We start from the raw sequence: 14,711 nt of genomic DNA on the forward strand, positions 1-14,711 counted from the left end.
GATGCACATGCACAGAGAAAAATACTCTATACTGTGCACAAATATATACCATGTACAGTACATCAGACTTCCAATACAACTCGGAGTCCTGCCACGTGCAAAAGTTCGCTGACGACACTGCTATCACGGGCTGGGCTATCACCTAATCAAGGACTTTGTTAAATGGTGCGACTCAAACCACCTACAACTGAACACCAGCAAAACAAAAGAGCTGGTGGTGGATTTTAGGAGGCCCAGGCCCCTCATGGAACCATGATCATCAGAGGTGACTGTGTGCAGAGGGTGCAGACCTATAAATACCTGGGTGTGCAGCTGGATGATAAATTGGACTGGACTGCTAATACTGATGCTCTGTGTAAGAAAGGACAGTGCTGACTATACTTCCTTAGAAGGCTGGCATCCTTCAACATCTGCAATAAGATGCTGCAGATGTTCTACCAGACGGTTGTGGCGAGCGCCCTCTTCTACGCGGTGGTGTGCTGGGGAGGCAGCATAAAGAAGAGAGATGCCTCACGCTTGGACAAACTGGTGAGGAAGGCAGGCTCTATTGTAGGCATGGAGCTGGACAGTTTGACATCTGTGGCAGAGTGATGGGCACTGAGCAGGCTCCTGTCAATCATGGAGAATCCACTGCATCCACTAAATAGTATCATCTCCAGACAGAGGAGCAGCTTCAGCGACAGACTGCTGTCACTGTCCTGCTCCACTGACAGACTGAGGAGATCGTTCCTCCCCCACACTATGTGACTCTTCAATTCCAAAAACGTTAACATTATACAGTACAAAGATAATGTCTGTTTTTACCTGCATTTTTATTACTCTTTAATTTAATATTGTTTTTTGTATCAGTATGCTGCTGCTGGAGTATGTGAATTTACCCTTGGGATTAATAAAGTATCTATCTATCTATCTATCTATCTATCTATCTATCTATCTATCTATCTATCTATCTATCTATCTATCTATCTATCTATCTATCTATCTATCTATCTAACTTCTTTAAGTTCTTATGATATATAAGTGAAATCCAAACATATCTGTATTTTAATTGCAGTCACTCACTAATTTCCAATATCTGGCCAGCTCAGATAAATAAACTAAAAGCTAGACAGCCCATGCATGTGTAATCAAACTCCTTTATGCTACTTAAATGTAAATATACTGCTTATTACCAATGCGCTAAATTAAAAGCATGAGTTGTGTTCTTTGTTAAGACCGCCAGGTAGCAGTCGAGTTTCAGTCCGATTTCCTAGTTTCTGGGCGGGGTCTTATCGCTAGGCCGTCACCGGGGAGATGGATACAGCTACTTGAGCAGGCAGGGAGCGAGCAAACTGACTGCGATCGCGGGCACGCGCTTTCGGCTTCATTCTTCTGAAGTGACACGGCGTGTGTTCTACCTGCCGGCCGGAGAAGAGCACCGAGCATTGCAACTGAGCGGGGTGCATTCAACGGGAGTTAGGGGTGACAGGAGCATTGAAGACAGCCATGTGCACAAAAGTGTGACGCGATCCCTCGGGGCTGAATGAGGAGCTCGTGAGCGACACCGCCGCTCTTTAGAGCAGCTCATCGCCCAGTGACGCCGTGCCGGTCGGCAATCTGGAGGCTCAACGAGTAGTCTAGAAAGGGGGCACGTCCTGACTCTGCCTGAACCCTGTGGACAGTAAGGAGGGTGATCAGACGAGGAGATACCTGCCTGGCACTCAAGCTCTTTTTTCATTTATTCTGAAGTCGGAACAAAGTTGCAGCTCTTTGTGAATGTGCACCCGTAGTGAATAATTGAAGAGAAAAAGGAACGCGCAAAAAGAACAGAGAAATCCCAAAAGACAAAGGGATACCACGGGGGCAGTGACAAGAGACAGGTAAGCCGCAGGAGGGCAGCTAGCGCTGACAGCTGGCAGCTTTAAAAAGTGAGCAGAGTATCGGCTGTGAAGCGCGAGACGGCGTCGCAAAGGTTTGCCGGTACTTGCTTTACAAAGTCACCAGTCTTGGTCAGGAGTTTGTCACAGCTCTGGCGGTTTACAAAAGCACAGAGATTCTTCACGGCACTGTCACCTTCTTCTCACTTTTTGTGTTGGGTCATTAAGTTCAGCCCATTTTCATTCTAACCACAGATAAGAAGGCGCTGCGCTGATAACCGGGAGCGATCACTAAATCGGACACCACAGTAGTGTTAGAGACGCGTTTGTGGGGTTGTCTGCCAATATCATTAGCACATCACCACCCAAAACTAGTTGTAACACTGTGCCGCTCCGCCGGAAGCATACGCACTAACACGTGGGTGTGTTTTTGTTTAGTTTTAGTGAATATTGGATGTGCCTTAATGTTGAGAAGACTGTGTCCTCCATTTCTGCAGATTATCAAGTGTATTCTGTTTTTTTTGTGGAGAAGTGTTCTACGCTGTATTTCGAGGCAGACGAGCTGCTTTAGAGCACTTCTCATTGTCAAAGATGCTACAGTATACTGATTGCGACTTTTTCCACCCAGACATCGTCTTGCAGCGTCATGTACTTTGCTTTGTCCCAAAGTAAACTGATAATGCAAGGTACACGATTTCTTTTTCAGTTTTAATGGGAGTCGTTTTTAGAGCTGCCCCTGAACTTCCAGTAATAAAACATCGAGCGCGAGCAAACACGTCATTGAATGCAGGGAATTCCCATTGATTTTTCAAGCCCCCTAGACCTGCACTTTGCATTCTTACTTTATTTAACTTTAAACGCTATCACATAGACGTTTATTGATGAATAGATAAAATTTTACTGTAAACACAATCCAACAGCGTATCAATGCATTTATCATTGGCGGTACCTTAAGATACCATGTTAAAGGAATGCGTCAGAATATGTAATGTCTGTTTTCTTCAGTTTGTTTCTCCTCCTTGGTAGGTTGTATAATCATCCACTTAAAGGACAGTGATTTGCTGATCAAAAATATTAGGACAGGTAGGAGGAACTATCTATCTATCTATCTATCTATCTATCTATCTATCTATCTATCTATCTATCTATCTATCTATCTATCTATCTATCTATCTATCTATCTATCTATCTATCTATCAACCAGTAGGTTACACTTATCGTTACAGCATTACCTAAAGGTATGATGGTGGTATAGTGGTTAGCTGTTTAGTGCTGCTGCCTTACAGCTGAAGTTCTCGGGTCAAACCTTGTAACGCTGTCCATGTGTATTTTTTATTTTTTGCTTCCATTTTCTTCTGTTTTTCACAGTAGGTTTGGATGATAGATGATAAACCGTAAATCTTGTTCCAAGGATGTGCACTGTGAAGGACAGGTACACCATACAGGGTTGATTCCAGCCTTGCAATAAGGGCAGTCTGGACATGCTGTAGACCCTTTGTGACTGTGAATATCAATAACCATGTATAGAGAACCATTTTAAATAATACATTAGTTGCAATCTTTAGAACAATCTGTATTTGATTTAAATAGCACCTTTTATGCAGAACTCCATTGCAGCATACAGTACATTTCTTGCATAATACATCTTAAGAAATGAATGGCCTAAAGGATTGAATAATTCACTTAAACAACGGTACACTGATGGTTGTGGAAGCAGGTGCTTCCTCAGTGGAGTTGCTAATGGAGCAGTCAAAGTTATGTTTCTGTTGTATGCAATGTCTGTAGTTGGCATAAGCAGAAGACAAGAGCACTGTGACATGAGCCAGGGCTTTTTGATGGGACATAAACAGTGCCAATGGGGATGTGGGCATGGAATTACGATGAAAGGATATTGCCGCACAGTGCAGGATTCATCAGATGCACATGCTCTTGGCTCCTTGGGATGTTCAGATATTACATTTTAGTGTGCAATATGCATGACTTAGTCTTGAGCAACCAGTGTTCCATAGTGTGCCAGTCCATAGTTAGTAAAGAAAGAATAGACACGCTGTCTAATGTTGTGGTTAAAGCTTTGAATCTCAGTTCCTGAGGTGATGGGCTTATATGCTGCTGTTGACACTGTGTGACCATGAGTATGTCACTTCACCTGCCCATGCTCCAATTGAAAAAACAAAAGAAATGTAACCAATTGAATCTCTTATGTGTTGCAGGTTGCCTTGGATAAATGTGTTAGACAAGTAATGCTATATATATACTCACAATTTAAACTCAGGAGTCAATTTTGAAGGATCATACAGCGAGGCAGCAGTAGGATATGAACTAATAAATTCATGGCTTAAAGGCCACCTCAGCAATTCTTCAATACCTCAGTATAAGGTCGTATTAAGTTTTATGATTTTTCTTTTTTACAGGTCTGTGGATACCTGCTGAACCTTACAGAGGAGAGTCGCAGTGCTCAGATTTTGCCCTCCTGACTTGAGGAAACAACTTTGAATTTATTCTCTGCCATTGTGATGAATACTTGCATCTGATCTACTGTGCTCACGTTCTTTCTTTCTGACTCACTGGTGTGTTTCACTGGACTTTTGGATTCACAAACTTGTTCACTTTTGTTTTTTATCCTGCACCTGAATTGCTGCTTGTGCATTCTGCGGAATTTTGGATAGAAGAAATGGGGTGTTTCTGTGCTGCTCAGGAGGAATTTTACTGTGAAGTTCTGCTTCTGGATGAGACCAAATTGACACTGACAACCCAACAGCAGGGGATTAAGGTAAGCGAGTCATTTAGTCATGCCTTCTGTAAATGCTTCCATGATTGATCAATCAGCTGTTATTCAATAGATGCTTGACAAATCCTCACTTTCATTTCGTGCCCTAGAAGCTCATTTTTCAATGTCTTGGCCTCAAAAGACAGGATTGACATTTGCTTAAATTGTCAGCATTTTATACCAACCTGTTGGTTCTCTCAGCCAACAAACTCCCAGCTGTGAAGTTTTCTTTTTCTGTACACCGTGCCCACTTTGTAGTTTTCATGGGTTTAATGGAATCTGTAATTTCTTTTGAATGGGTGGATTTATGCATCATTTACATTATTTAAAGCTTAATCTTGTTTCAGAAAGCATCTGGCATTCCTACATTTACTACAAGGTCTGTATGACATTTTTTGGTATAATTTGGTTCATTTACTTAAATATAAAATCACCTACTTGCTTTGTGGCCCATCCATTTTCACACTTGCTTAATCCAATTTAGGGCTGTGGAGAGATGCAGTCTCTCCATTTTTGTTGAATTCTTTACATGTGACAAAGTTGAAGTAACAGGGAGTACTAAGGTGGTACTGAGTGATTTGGAAATTACAGAGAGAGAAGTACTGTTTAGATTAAACCAGTAAACCCCAGATTCTCGAAAGAATCGCAAATCCAAGAATGGCAATCACTTTCTGTTCCCTCCGATCTTTGGAGGGATGAAAAGTCATGGAGGGTGGGTGCATCCTGGGAAAGTTTTCATTTAATTAAATAAATATATTTGTACTAAAGTTGTTTCTTTTTGGAGCTGTGACTCCTTTGGTTCTGGTGTTTCAGAAGCGCGTTGTAGGCACCTTCTTGCATTGTTTTTATCCATGCAGTCAACGTTTTTGTTTTTCTATGGCTGTGTCGTTAGCTAGAAGTCGTTTACTGACGGTGGCTGATTCGCGTGCTGAAGTGACCATGGCGGTGGATCCGGGCTTGGAGATCTACATTACTAAACGAAGGTTGTATATGCAGTGGTGTGCGCGTTCGCATTCGGGTGGCGGTTGTATTGTGCACGGCTTGCTTCTGACCTCTGGCATCCGTACATATATACAACCTGGCGTGCACATTTTACCTCAAGTTTAGTTTACAGGTTGTGTTGTGTTGTTTGGTCGCCACCTACTGACTCTGGGAAGCCGCTGGGTTTGACACTGTGGCGCTGAGGCGCTGTGCGCGTGTGTTTTCGGCACGGCTTGCTTCTTGCATCTGGCACCCATGCATATATTACATATATTACATATATATTACATATATTACAACCTTCATTTAGTAATATAGATAGGCTGAAAATAAACAAACCACCGGGACCAGTTAACATTTATCCTTGAATGCTTAAGGAAGTTAGTAGGTACATACTGTATATAAAACCTTGACACACATTTTTAGAAAGTCATTGCACACAGGGGAAATTCATAAGGACTGGAAAATTCCAAATATTACTCCATTATATGAAGAAGGTGATCAGGCACACCTAAGTAACTATGGGCCAGCAAGCTTAACAAGCATCAGGGTAATTTGATGGAATTAATTAGTAAGAAGAAGACTGAGCAACACATGACAAGAACAGGAGTTTTACTGAACAGCCAGCATGGATTCAAATAAGTGAGGTCCTGTTTTACTCACATGCTGGAATTCTGTATGGACGTATGAAAAGGATACAATCAGAGTTGAGTATGAAATTATTTCTGTTGATTTTCAGGAAGCATTCGATAAGGTTTCTCATGATAGGATGGGCATCAAAGTAAAAGATGTGTGAGTTCAGGGTGATGTTTTTTTAAATGGATGGAGAATATGCTAAAACACAGGAAGCAGAGGGTGACGGTGCAAGGAACCCAATCAGAATTGGGTGATGTTAAGAGTGGAGCCCCACATGAGTCAGTGGTAGGGCTGCTGCTGTTTTAATATATATAAATGATTGGATAGAAATGTAAACAACAAGCTGGTTAAGTTTAGAGATGATACTAAGATAGGTGGACTGGCAGATAATCTGGAATTGATTGAATCATTACTGAGGGACTTGGACAGCATACAGGCTTGGACAGATTTGTGGCAGATGAAATTTATTGTAAGTAAATGTAAACTTTTGTATGCAGAAAGAATACATGTTAGATTTGAATTCTCAGTACTTTTGAGAAGGACTTAGGAGTCGTATGGGACACATCATTGTCAACATCCATTAAGAAGGCTAACAGAATGTTAAGTTGTTTAGCACAATGTGCGGAGTACAAGACATTGGAGGTTATGTTTAAGATTTATGAAGCATTGGTGAGTCCTCACCTAGAGTACTGTGTACAGTTTAGGTTTCTGGGCTACAAAAAAAACATAGCAGTGCTAGAGAAAGCCCAGGGAAGAGTGACTAGGCTGATTCCGGGGCTATAGCACACACATCCGCAGTTCGTAGCGCTATAGCACGTACTCTTGCAGTGTTAGTTTTCTCTGTTATTCAAGGTTTTCTCAGTGTTATTCAATGTTTTTACATTTAGTTTACTATTATGCTGTGCATTCTATGGCATAATTAACTATATTTGTGCTTAAAAACTTAAAAATATACATATTTGCATACAGTTCATATGGTCTGGAATGGATTAATTGTATTTACATACAATCCTATGGGGGAAATTGCTTCGGTTCACGACCAAATCGGGTTACGACCAGAGTTTTGGAACAAATTATGGTTGTGAACCGAGGTTCCACTGTATTGATGTGTAGTTCTGATCACCATAGTAAAAAATAGACATAGCAGCACTTTAAACTACATTAAACCAGTGGAGGCTGTTCGGGGACCTAACCCCAGACTTCAAAATTTTCAAAGACATTATTGAATTAGATTTAGCTGATTTTTTTTCACTAAATGACATATCACATACTTGAGGACTTTAGTGGTAGTTAAGGGGCAGTGTATTTAAGGCTGAAGGCAGGATACCCTACTTTGCACAAAGAGTTGATGGAATCTAGAAAACTACCAAGCAGTTGGTTTTACCAAGAAGAAAACCTTGACAACACTTACTGTATCTGGAGGAGATGTTTGGGCAGTTTAGCTATTAGCTAAACCAATGAGCTTGGACTGAATGGTCTCCTCTTGTATGTCAGATTTCTCAGATGGTCACCATCCTACAATGAGAACATAGCAGCACTTGGAAGCTATGCAGAGGAGAGAGACCAGATGCATCTAACAATTTAAAGATGTGTCCTATTCTGATAATCTCAGAGAATTTTAGAGAAGGCTGTATGGGAACCTAATCCAGGTCTTCAAAATTCTGAAAGGAATAATTAAAGGAGATTCAGCTGAATTGCTTTGCCTAAATGGTGAGTCACATTCTTGAGAATACCAGTGAACATTAAGGGGAAGTGCATTTAAGACTGAAGCCAGGAAATAGTCTTTTAACACAGAGAGTTGGTGGAGTCTTAGAAACTATTGAGCCACGCAGCTGGAGCAGAAACCAAGTGCATCCCTTAAGGACATGTCCTACTTCGACAGACTCAAAAAATGAAACCTGGTTAGTGTCGTGCAGAGGAGACGGGATGAGAACCTAATCCACGTCTTAAAAATCCTCAAAGGCATTAATAAAATAGATCCAGCTACATTCTTTCAGCTTAAGGGTGAATCTCATACTCAGGAACTTCAGTGGAAATTAAGGGGAAGTTTATTTAGGACTGAAACCAGGAAGCACTTCTTTATGCAGAGAGTTGTGGGACTCTGGAACAAACTAAATGTAGATAAAGCAGAAGCCTTGACAACATTTAAGAACCTTTGAGATATTGGGACAGCTTAACTATTAGCTAAACAGAAGAGCTTGATGAACTAAATGGTCCCCCCTGGTTTGTCAGATTACTTATGCTCTTATCACTCACCTATACTTGTCCTTCATGTGTGATACCTATACCTCACTTTGTGTTTTCATCAACATAATATTTCTAAAGTGTGCAACTTTACTACAAGGGCTGACTGTGAGAAGCTTATTCATTCCTTCATGTCTTGTTGATTAGAATTGAATGTGTATGGCCTGACTTGTCCCTATCTCAAGGACAGGATCATCTTCTCTGTCCCTGCCCAGGTGCTTAGGTTATCTAAGAGTACCCTGCTGTTTACTCCTAGGACAAAGTTCAAATTTTGGGGCTCAGCATTAAGCTATTATGGCTCAAAGCTCTGGAACTATTTATCTGACAATCTACTGATAATTCTAACACTTTTAAAAACTTTTCAATTTAATCTTCTTCGTAATTGTGGTTTTATATTAATTTAATGTACAGTATATGGTTGTTTTCTCCTTTTTATGCCACACTTTGTTAAAAGTGCTTTTAAAATAAAGGTTATTATTTTTACCTATCGTGTTAAAACAACAGTGGAAACAAAAAAATAGCTTTTTAGCACATTGTCCCCCAATCACCAAAGTCTTAAATCACAGGACATTTTTAGAGAGTACAAAGCACTACTGATGTGACAAAATGTTCGGTGTGAGATCTTCTGTCAGTTGTTCAGCTCTTATTTATTTTAATCCATATGCATCTTCTCATAAATCCATATTCTGAATTTACTGTTTCCAGTGCAGGGTCACAGTACTCTGGAGCATGTACTATTAAAAATGTCCACAACCCCTGAACTAACTCAAGAATACGTGTGACTCTGCACAAAATCAGGTCCGCTTCCATTGGATCAGTTGAGTCAAATTTAAGTGTGTGTCTTTTGAATGTGACAAATCGTTGAAGACCCCTAAAAACATGATGAGAATGGGTTGAGTTAGAACGAGGATCATGAAGGAGCAACGCTACCCACTCTAATCAGACCCCACCCATGTATATAGCTGAATGTTAGTTTGTTTGTGTTGCATACAATCTCAGATGACATTAGATTGGTACAATAAAATGGAAATTATGATTTTTTTTTTGTATTGTTTGGAAGTGCAAACCATGAATGTCCACATCCAAGACTGTGCTATTTTCAGCTCTGAGGCATTTGAAGATGTTGCGAGGTATGGGCAAATACCAGACCCAGATAAGGTTTAGTAGCCATAGAAACACGTTGACTTTTATAGAGTAAACTGAGGCCCGGAGAAGGAATGTGCAGTTTTTTGCAAGACTTATCTTGCAATAATGACCGAGTTTATGTGTGTATTTCTCCCCTCCTCAGCAAATCCCTGACATGGCTGCTGTTTTACTAATCTCCTAATTTATTGGCCTGCTTTAGTACCTTTTATGTGGCCCTGCCATTGAAGGAGGCAGGTGTCAAGCGGAGTTTATGAGCAAGTGATTAAGCTTCTGTTTGCCACCACACCTTACCTCAAGAGGATCTTAATCCAGTCCTCAGATGGAGCAGTTCAATAATCCTTATTCCCTGCAGGGGATATTTATGCCGGACTGCTGCTCATTGCATTAAGTAGTGCCTGGGGGGCACCTTACAGTTGTGCTTCCTCACAGAATGAAGCCCGACCACCTTTCTTTTTAAAGGTTTTCATCTTATAAAAAAGAGGAGTTTGGTTTTCTAGTGCCAGGAAATGATAGCAAGTAGCAGAACTATTCATTTGACTGGAGAGATTGAAAACTTGTGGCTTCTATAGAATATGTTAACTCCGTAGCTGACTGTTTAGACAAAATGATCAAATGCAGCTTCTTAAAGCATCTTTTAAAGTGACACCCATCATCAGACTCAAAAATATTAAAATTGTAAAATTTTGCAATGAGTTGCTTAAGATGCTTCACAGACCTGTCCCATTTTATGAAATGGAGTTGTGTTGAAATGTGATGGCATTACATATTTGGCGTTCAATAATTCATAAATAAATATGTCTTTACTCAGCACTGGAATGTGGCACAGCACTATATGTGGTAGGACTGTTGGTCATTTTGTTCTGTTTTATAACTTAACATACTTAAACCTGCTTTGTCCAATTTAGAGTTGTGGAGGGCCAGAGTCTATTTTAGCAGCAGTGGGCACAAGGCAGGAACCATTCCTGCTCAGGGTGTTGGTTCATATTGTGCCAATTCAGAATTGCCAGTTAAGCTAATACCCATGTCTTTAGGATGTGGGAGACAAATTGGAATACCTGGAGAAAAACCTCACATAGACATTGAGGGGATAAGTAAAGTCAACATGGCGGGACAGGACACTAGACCTGTGAGGTAGCGGTGCTAACCAGTGTGCTACACTCTGTTTTTCAGTTTAAAAGCAATTTAATTCTTAAAGTTAGGGAGATAGCCAGCAGTGGGGTGCTGTTCTGGTCAGAATGACCCCAAGCTTTGAGAGATTAGGCCAGAACACTGCACCTCTTTCTCTCCATTTCACCTTGCAGTAAAATTGTCTAAAGGATCTGTCTTCCCAGCTGGACATGTTATACACTATGAAAATGGCAGCTGTATTGGAGCCCTATAAGTACAAGTGACCTGTTGATGCATTGGCTCACTGTCAAAGATTGTTTCCTGTCGTATGTCTGATGTTGCTGGGGTAAGCCCTGGTTCTGTTTGACAGTGAATTGGAGTAAGTGAGGTGCGTTGTATAGACAAAAGGGTCCCATATGCTCTGTAACTGCTAACTCTTATTTATATACTGTCTACAGATGTGGTGAAATGCATGATTTCTTGCTTTTATTTCTCCTATATATTGTGCCATAAAAGTCATTTTATTAGAAATTTAGTTTGAACTCTTGCAGATGCTGCGTCTAAAGATTAGCAATGTGACTTTCAGGTTACTTTAAAACTTTTTTGTTTTGTAGCATTGGCAATTTCACTTCAGCTCAGTGTGCCTCATGTGGAGATTCAAATCCTGCAAAGCACACCCTCTCATCATTATATGTCTCGGCTTGTGTGTGCCTTCCGTTGATTTTCACTTTATTTTTTCTGTTATTCTTAGGCAATGTCCACACTACTACATTATCATTTAAAAATGCACCCATTAGTCTTTATTTTTGCCTTTCATTCACACTACCCCAGTATTTTCAATCCCCAAAAATGGAGTCTCCAGACCTTTATACTTCTGAAAACATGCGCATGTCGTTGCAATGTGGACACGTTAAAATGTATACTTACAAAAAGTCGGATTCTAGTCGGGCTCTGAATTGTTTGTGCTTATTAGATAGCCCTTATCCGGTTGGTCACCCTTTATGAAAGATAACCATATTCCAACATAGCAAACACAAAGAGTTGGTATCAATGGTGTTTGCTGCGTTGCTTACCAGTGTAAATCTAAATTGCCTCTTGTTCAGTTTGAATGCTGCATACATACACAAAGGGCAAATTATTTACCAGTCGCTACAGTTTTGCAATAAATCCCATGGCAGTGTTATCACCCCTTTTAGGATTTTACCACTGTCGCATGCATGTCCAGTGCAGGAAAACATCTACATCATATATCTTTTCAATCCTTTTAGTGTGGACAGAGATACTTTCATAAACATTGTAAAAACACCAGCGTGGGTGGAGACTTTTTTCATTTAAAAATTCTGTTTTTAAATGAAAATTTAGTAGTGTGGACGTAGTCTTAGGGCTGGTTTATACTTCGCGCTCAGAATGTATACACACACACATCATGGCTGCCATGCATTTCTATCGTTCTTTTGACGCGTTCTCTTAGCATGTCATTAGAAATTAATGTAGAGTATGCATGCGTTTCAGTACCAGCAAAAATATGGGTGGCATGTGTGTTCAAGTTTTGGTACCTGATGATAGTATTGTTGTTTACTATCAACATGTGATGGCAGGTTTGCAGTTCCAACAGGATAAGTGTGTGTGCTTCAGTGTTTGATGAATGGTTTGATGCAGTGAAGCAAATTTATCAAACTTAAATGCTGACATGTGAATATCTTCGTGGAGCTTTTCTTCATCCATTTCTCACATATGCAGTACAAGTGTCGCATATTTCCCATCGTAATGATGCAATACATTTAAATGTATGACACACTGTCTAGACATTCTGTGTTGCTGTTGCCATCTTTTTTTTTTTTTGCACCTTTGTAACAGCATCAGAATCAGAATGCAAATAATTTTTATTTTTAACATGTTTCTTCCCTCAACTCTCAATACAGCAAAACCGGATGTTGTTTTCTTGCTGTGATAATTTCTTACACTGACACCTGGTGGAATCCTCCAGATTTACTTAAAGTACGCATGCAAGTATATTCAGTACACTGCTTGCATAGCAGCTTTCTCAGGCTCATGCGTCATGTAGTGTTAAGTATATCCCGGCCTTAATTCCACAATGATTATGTGACTGTTACTTGTCCATAATCTATTTTTAATCTGTTGGTTGTTCAAACATGTCCAGTGTACTGTTTTATGGAGAATGCTTATTTTCATATTAACCACATTGTATGCCTTGGTAGACAAAACACCACAGTTTGCATGTACATCAAATATAGTAGTTTTAGGGATTTTCTTTTATTTTTTTAACATGAATTATTTTGAGCAGAATACATTTATCATGAATTTTTTTATTTTGTTCAATAAATTTGTCTTTAAACTCTTGTAATTTTTTTCTTGCTCCCTGGTTTTGCTTTCACTTTCATTTAATAGTTTCATTTTGTCCAAAGACTTACAATTTAATTTTGCTGCAACGCCATTTTGGATTTTTGTGGGCACTGCCATTTTGTTTCTGGTTGGTAGGAGGCAGTTGCCCCATTGCCAGGGACACACTCCTGGATGTCTTAGTGGGGATCATAGAGACAGAGAGAGAGAGAGAGAGAGAGAGAGGTTGGGCACATGCGCTGATAGCGTGTTGCCGCACCCATCATACAATGAACCACCTGGATTGAGACCTGAGATAGATAGATAGATAGATACTTTATTAATCCCCAAGGGGAAATTCACATGACACCTCAGCACCACACTGGAACAGTGTGAGGTTTTTTTACAGTGGCTGGAGTGCCAATCCTGCCACCAACCCTCAAGTTTTCCTGGTAAATTGGACTACCTGCTTGCAGGCTGGATGCAGATTAACTTCATACCCAGGATGAAGGAATTGCAGGTTAGGTTGCTCAAGGGATTGTGGGTAAAATGTGATCGCTAGAGCTGTTTTGTTTGGAAATTTATTTCCACCGCTCAAAAAGATTTTTTTTCGTGCTGTTTCATAAAGTATTGTGGTATTTCACATTGATTTTTGCATTGTTTTGCAAAAGAATTGCATCATTTCACCATACATGTTGCATTATTTCACAATAATCATTGCAGCATTTCACAGAGGTATTGCCTGCTGCTGTTCGTAACACCACACGTGTGCATTCTTCAGTTATCAAATGACAGCTGTTGAGGAGACATAAAGCACGCTCATAGTGTGCACTCAAGTGACAAGAACTGAACAAAAGTTATAGGTATCTACTGTACATTTAATCCTACATGTGTTTGGCTTGGGGATGGATGTTCTTTACTTCACAGCACATAAAGGGCTAAACGATTTTTGGTAATGAATAAATATTACTAACACATTTCCAGTATTCAGTATTAAAGCTGATAATCATCTAAATGTAAGCACACCCACTGATGTCAATCAGTTTACCACTGCATGGGGACAACATGCAAACTCCATGCAGACCCTGATGCTATGAGACAGGAATGCTAGCTCTTTGCTACCATCTGAACTAAACTTACTAAACTGTAACCTGATTAAAACTAAATGTATACCTATAAATTTTATTCAGTTCTTGTTACTTGATTGCACGCTACTCACATGCTTAATCTCTCCCTCACTATGCATTACAAGACAATCGAAATACAATTTTACCAGCAGCAGCATGTAGTTTCGTTGAAAAATAACACAATACATTTGCAAAGTAAAGCAATAAAATCTTTTTTGACAGGCGGTTTTAAATTTCCTTAGTTTTGCTCTTCCTTTTGATCTTAAGATTTTGACTTTGCACTTAGAATTTTTTTTAAATTTCCCACTGGATCAATAAAATGTCTATCTATCTATCTATCTATCTATCTATCTATCTATCTATCTATCTATCTATCTATCTATCTATCTATCTATCTATCTATCTATCTATCTATCTATCTATCTATCTATCTATCTGTCTTTTGAATTAGAGTTTCATATTTCTCCGACTACAAGTTTGTGTGACATTTTATATCGTGTTCTTTTA

At 39.8% G+C, this 14,711-nt stretch overlaps 1 protein-coding gene across 2 annotated transcripts in view; it reads left to right on the forward strand.

Moving 5' to 3' along the window:
- The first annotated feature begins 1,295 nt into the window (after nucleotides 1-1,295).
- Nucleotides 1,296-14,711, forward strand: part of epb41l4a (erythrocyte membrane protein band 4.1 like 4A) — a 523,500-nt gene continuing 510,084 nt past the window's right edge. For both annotated transcript variants that reach the window (XM_028804831.2, XM_028804832.2), the window contains exons 1-2: nucleotides 1,296-1,859; nucleotides 4,268-4,626. In XM_028804831.2, the coding sequence (XP_028660664.1) occupies nucleotides 4,528-4,626 (99 nt within the window). In that variant the 5' untranslated portion in view covers nucleotides 1,296-1,859; nucleotides 4,268-4,527. The remainder of the gene's footprint in view (nucleotides 1,860-4,267; nucleotides 4,627-14,711) is intronic.

The sequence above is a fragment of the Erpetoichthys calabaricus genome, chromosome 7 (assembly GCF_900747795.2).
Source record: "Erpetoichthys calabaricus chromosome 7, fErpCal1.3, whole genome shotgun sequence".
NCBI classification, from domain to species: Eukaryota; Metazoa; Chordata; class Cladistia; order Polypteriformes; family Polypteridae; genus Erpetoichthys; species Erpetoichthys calabaricus.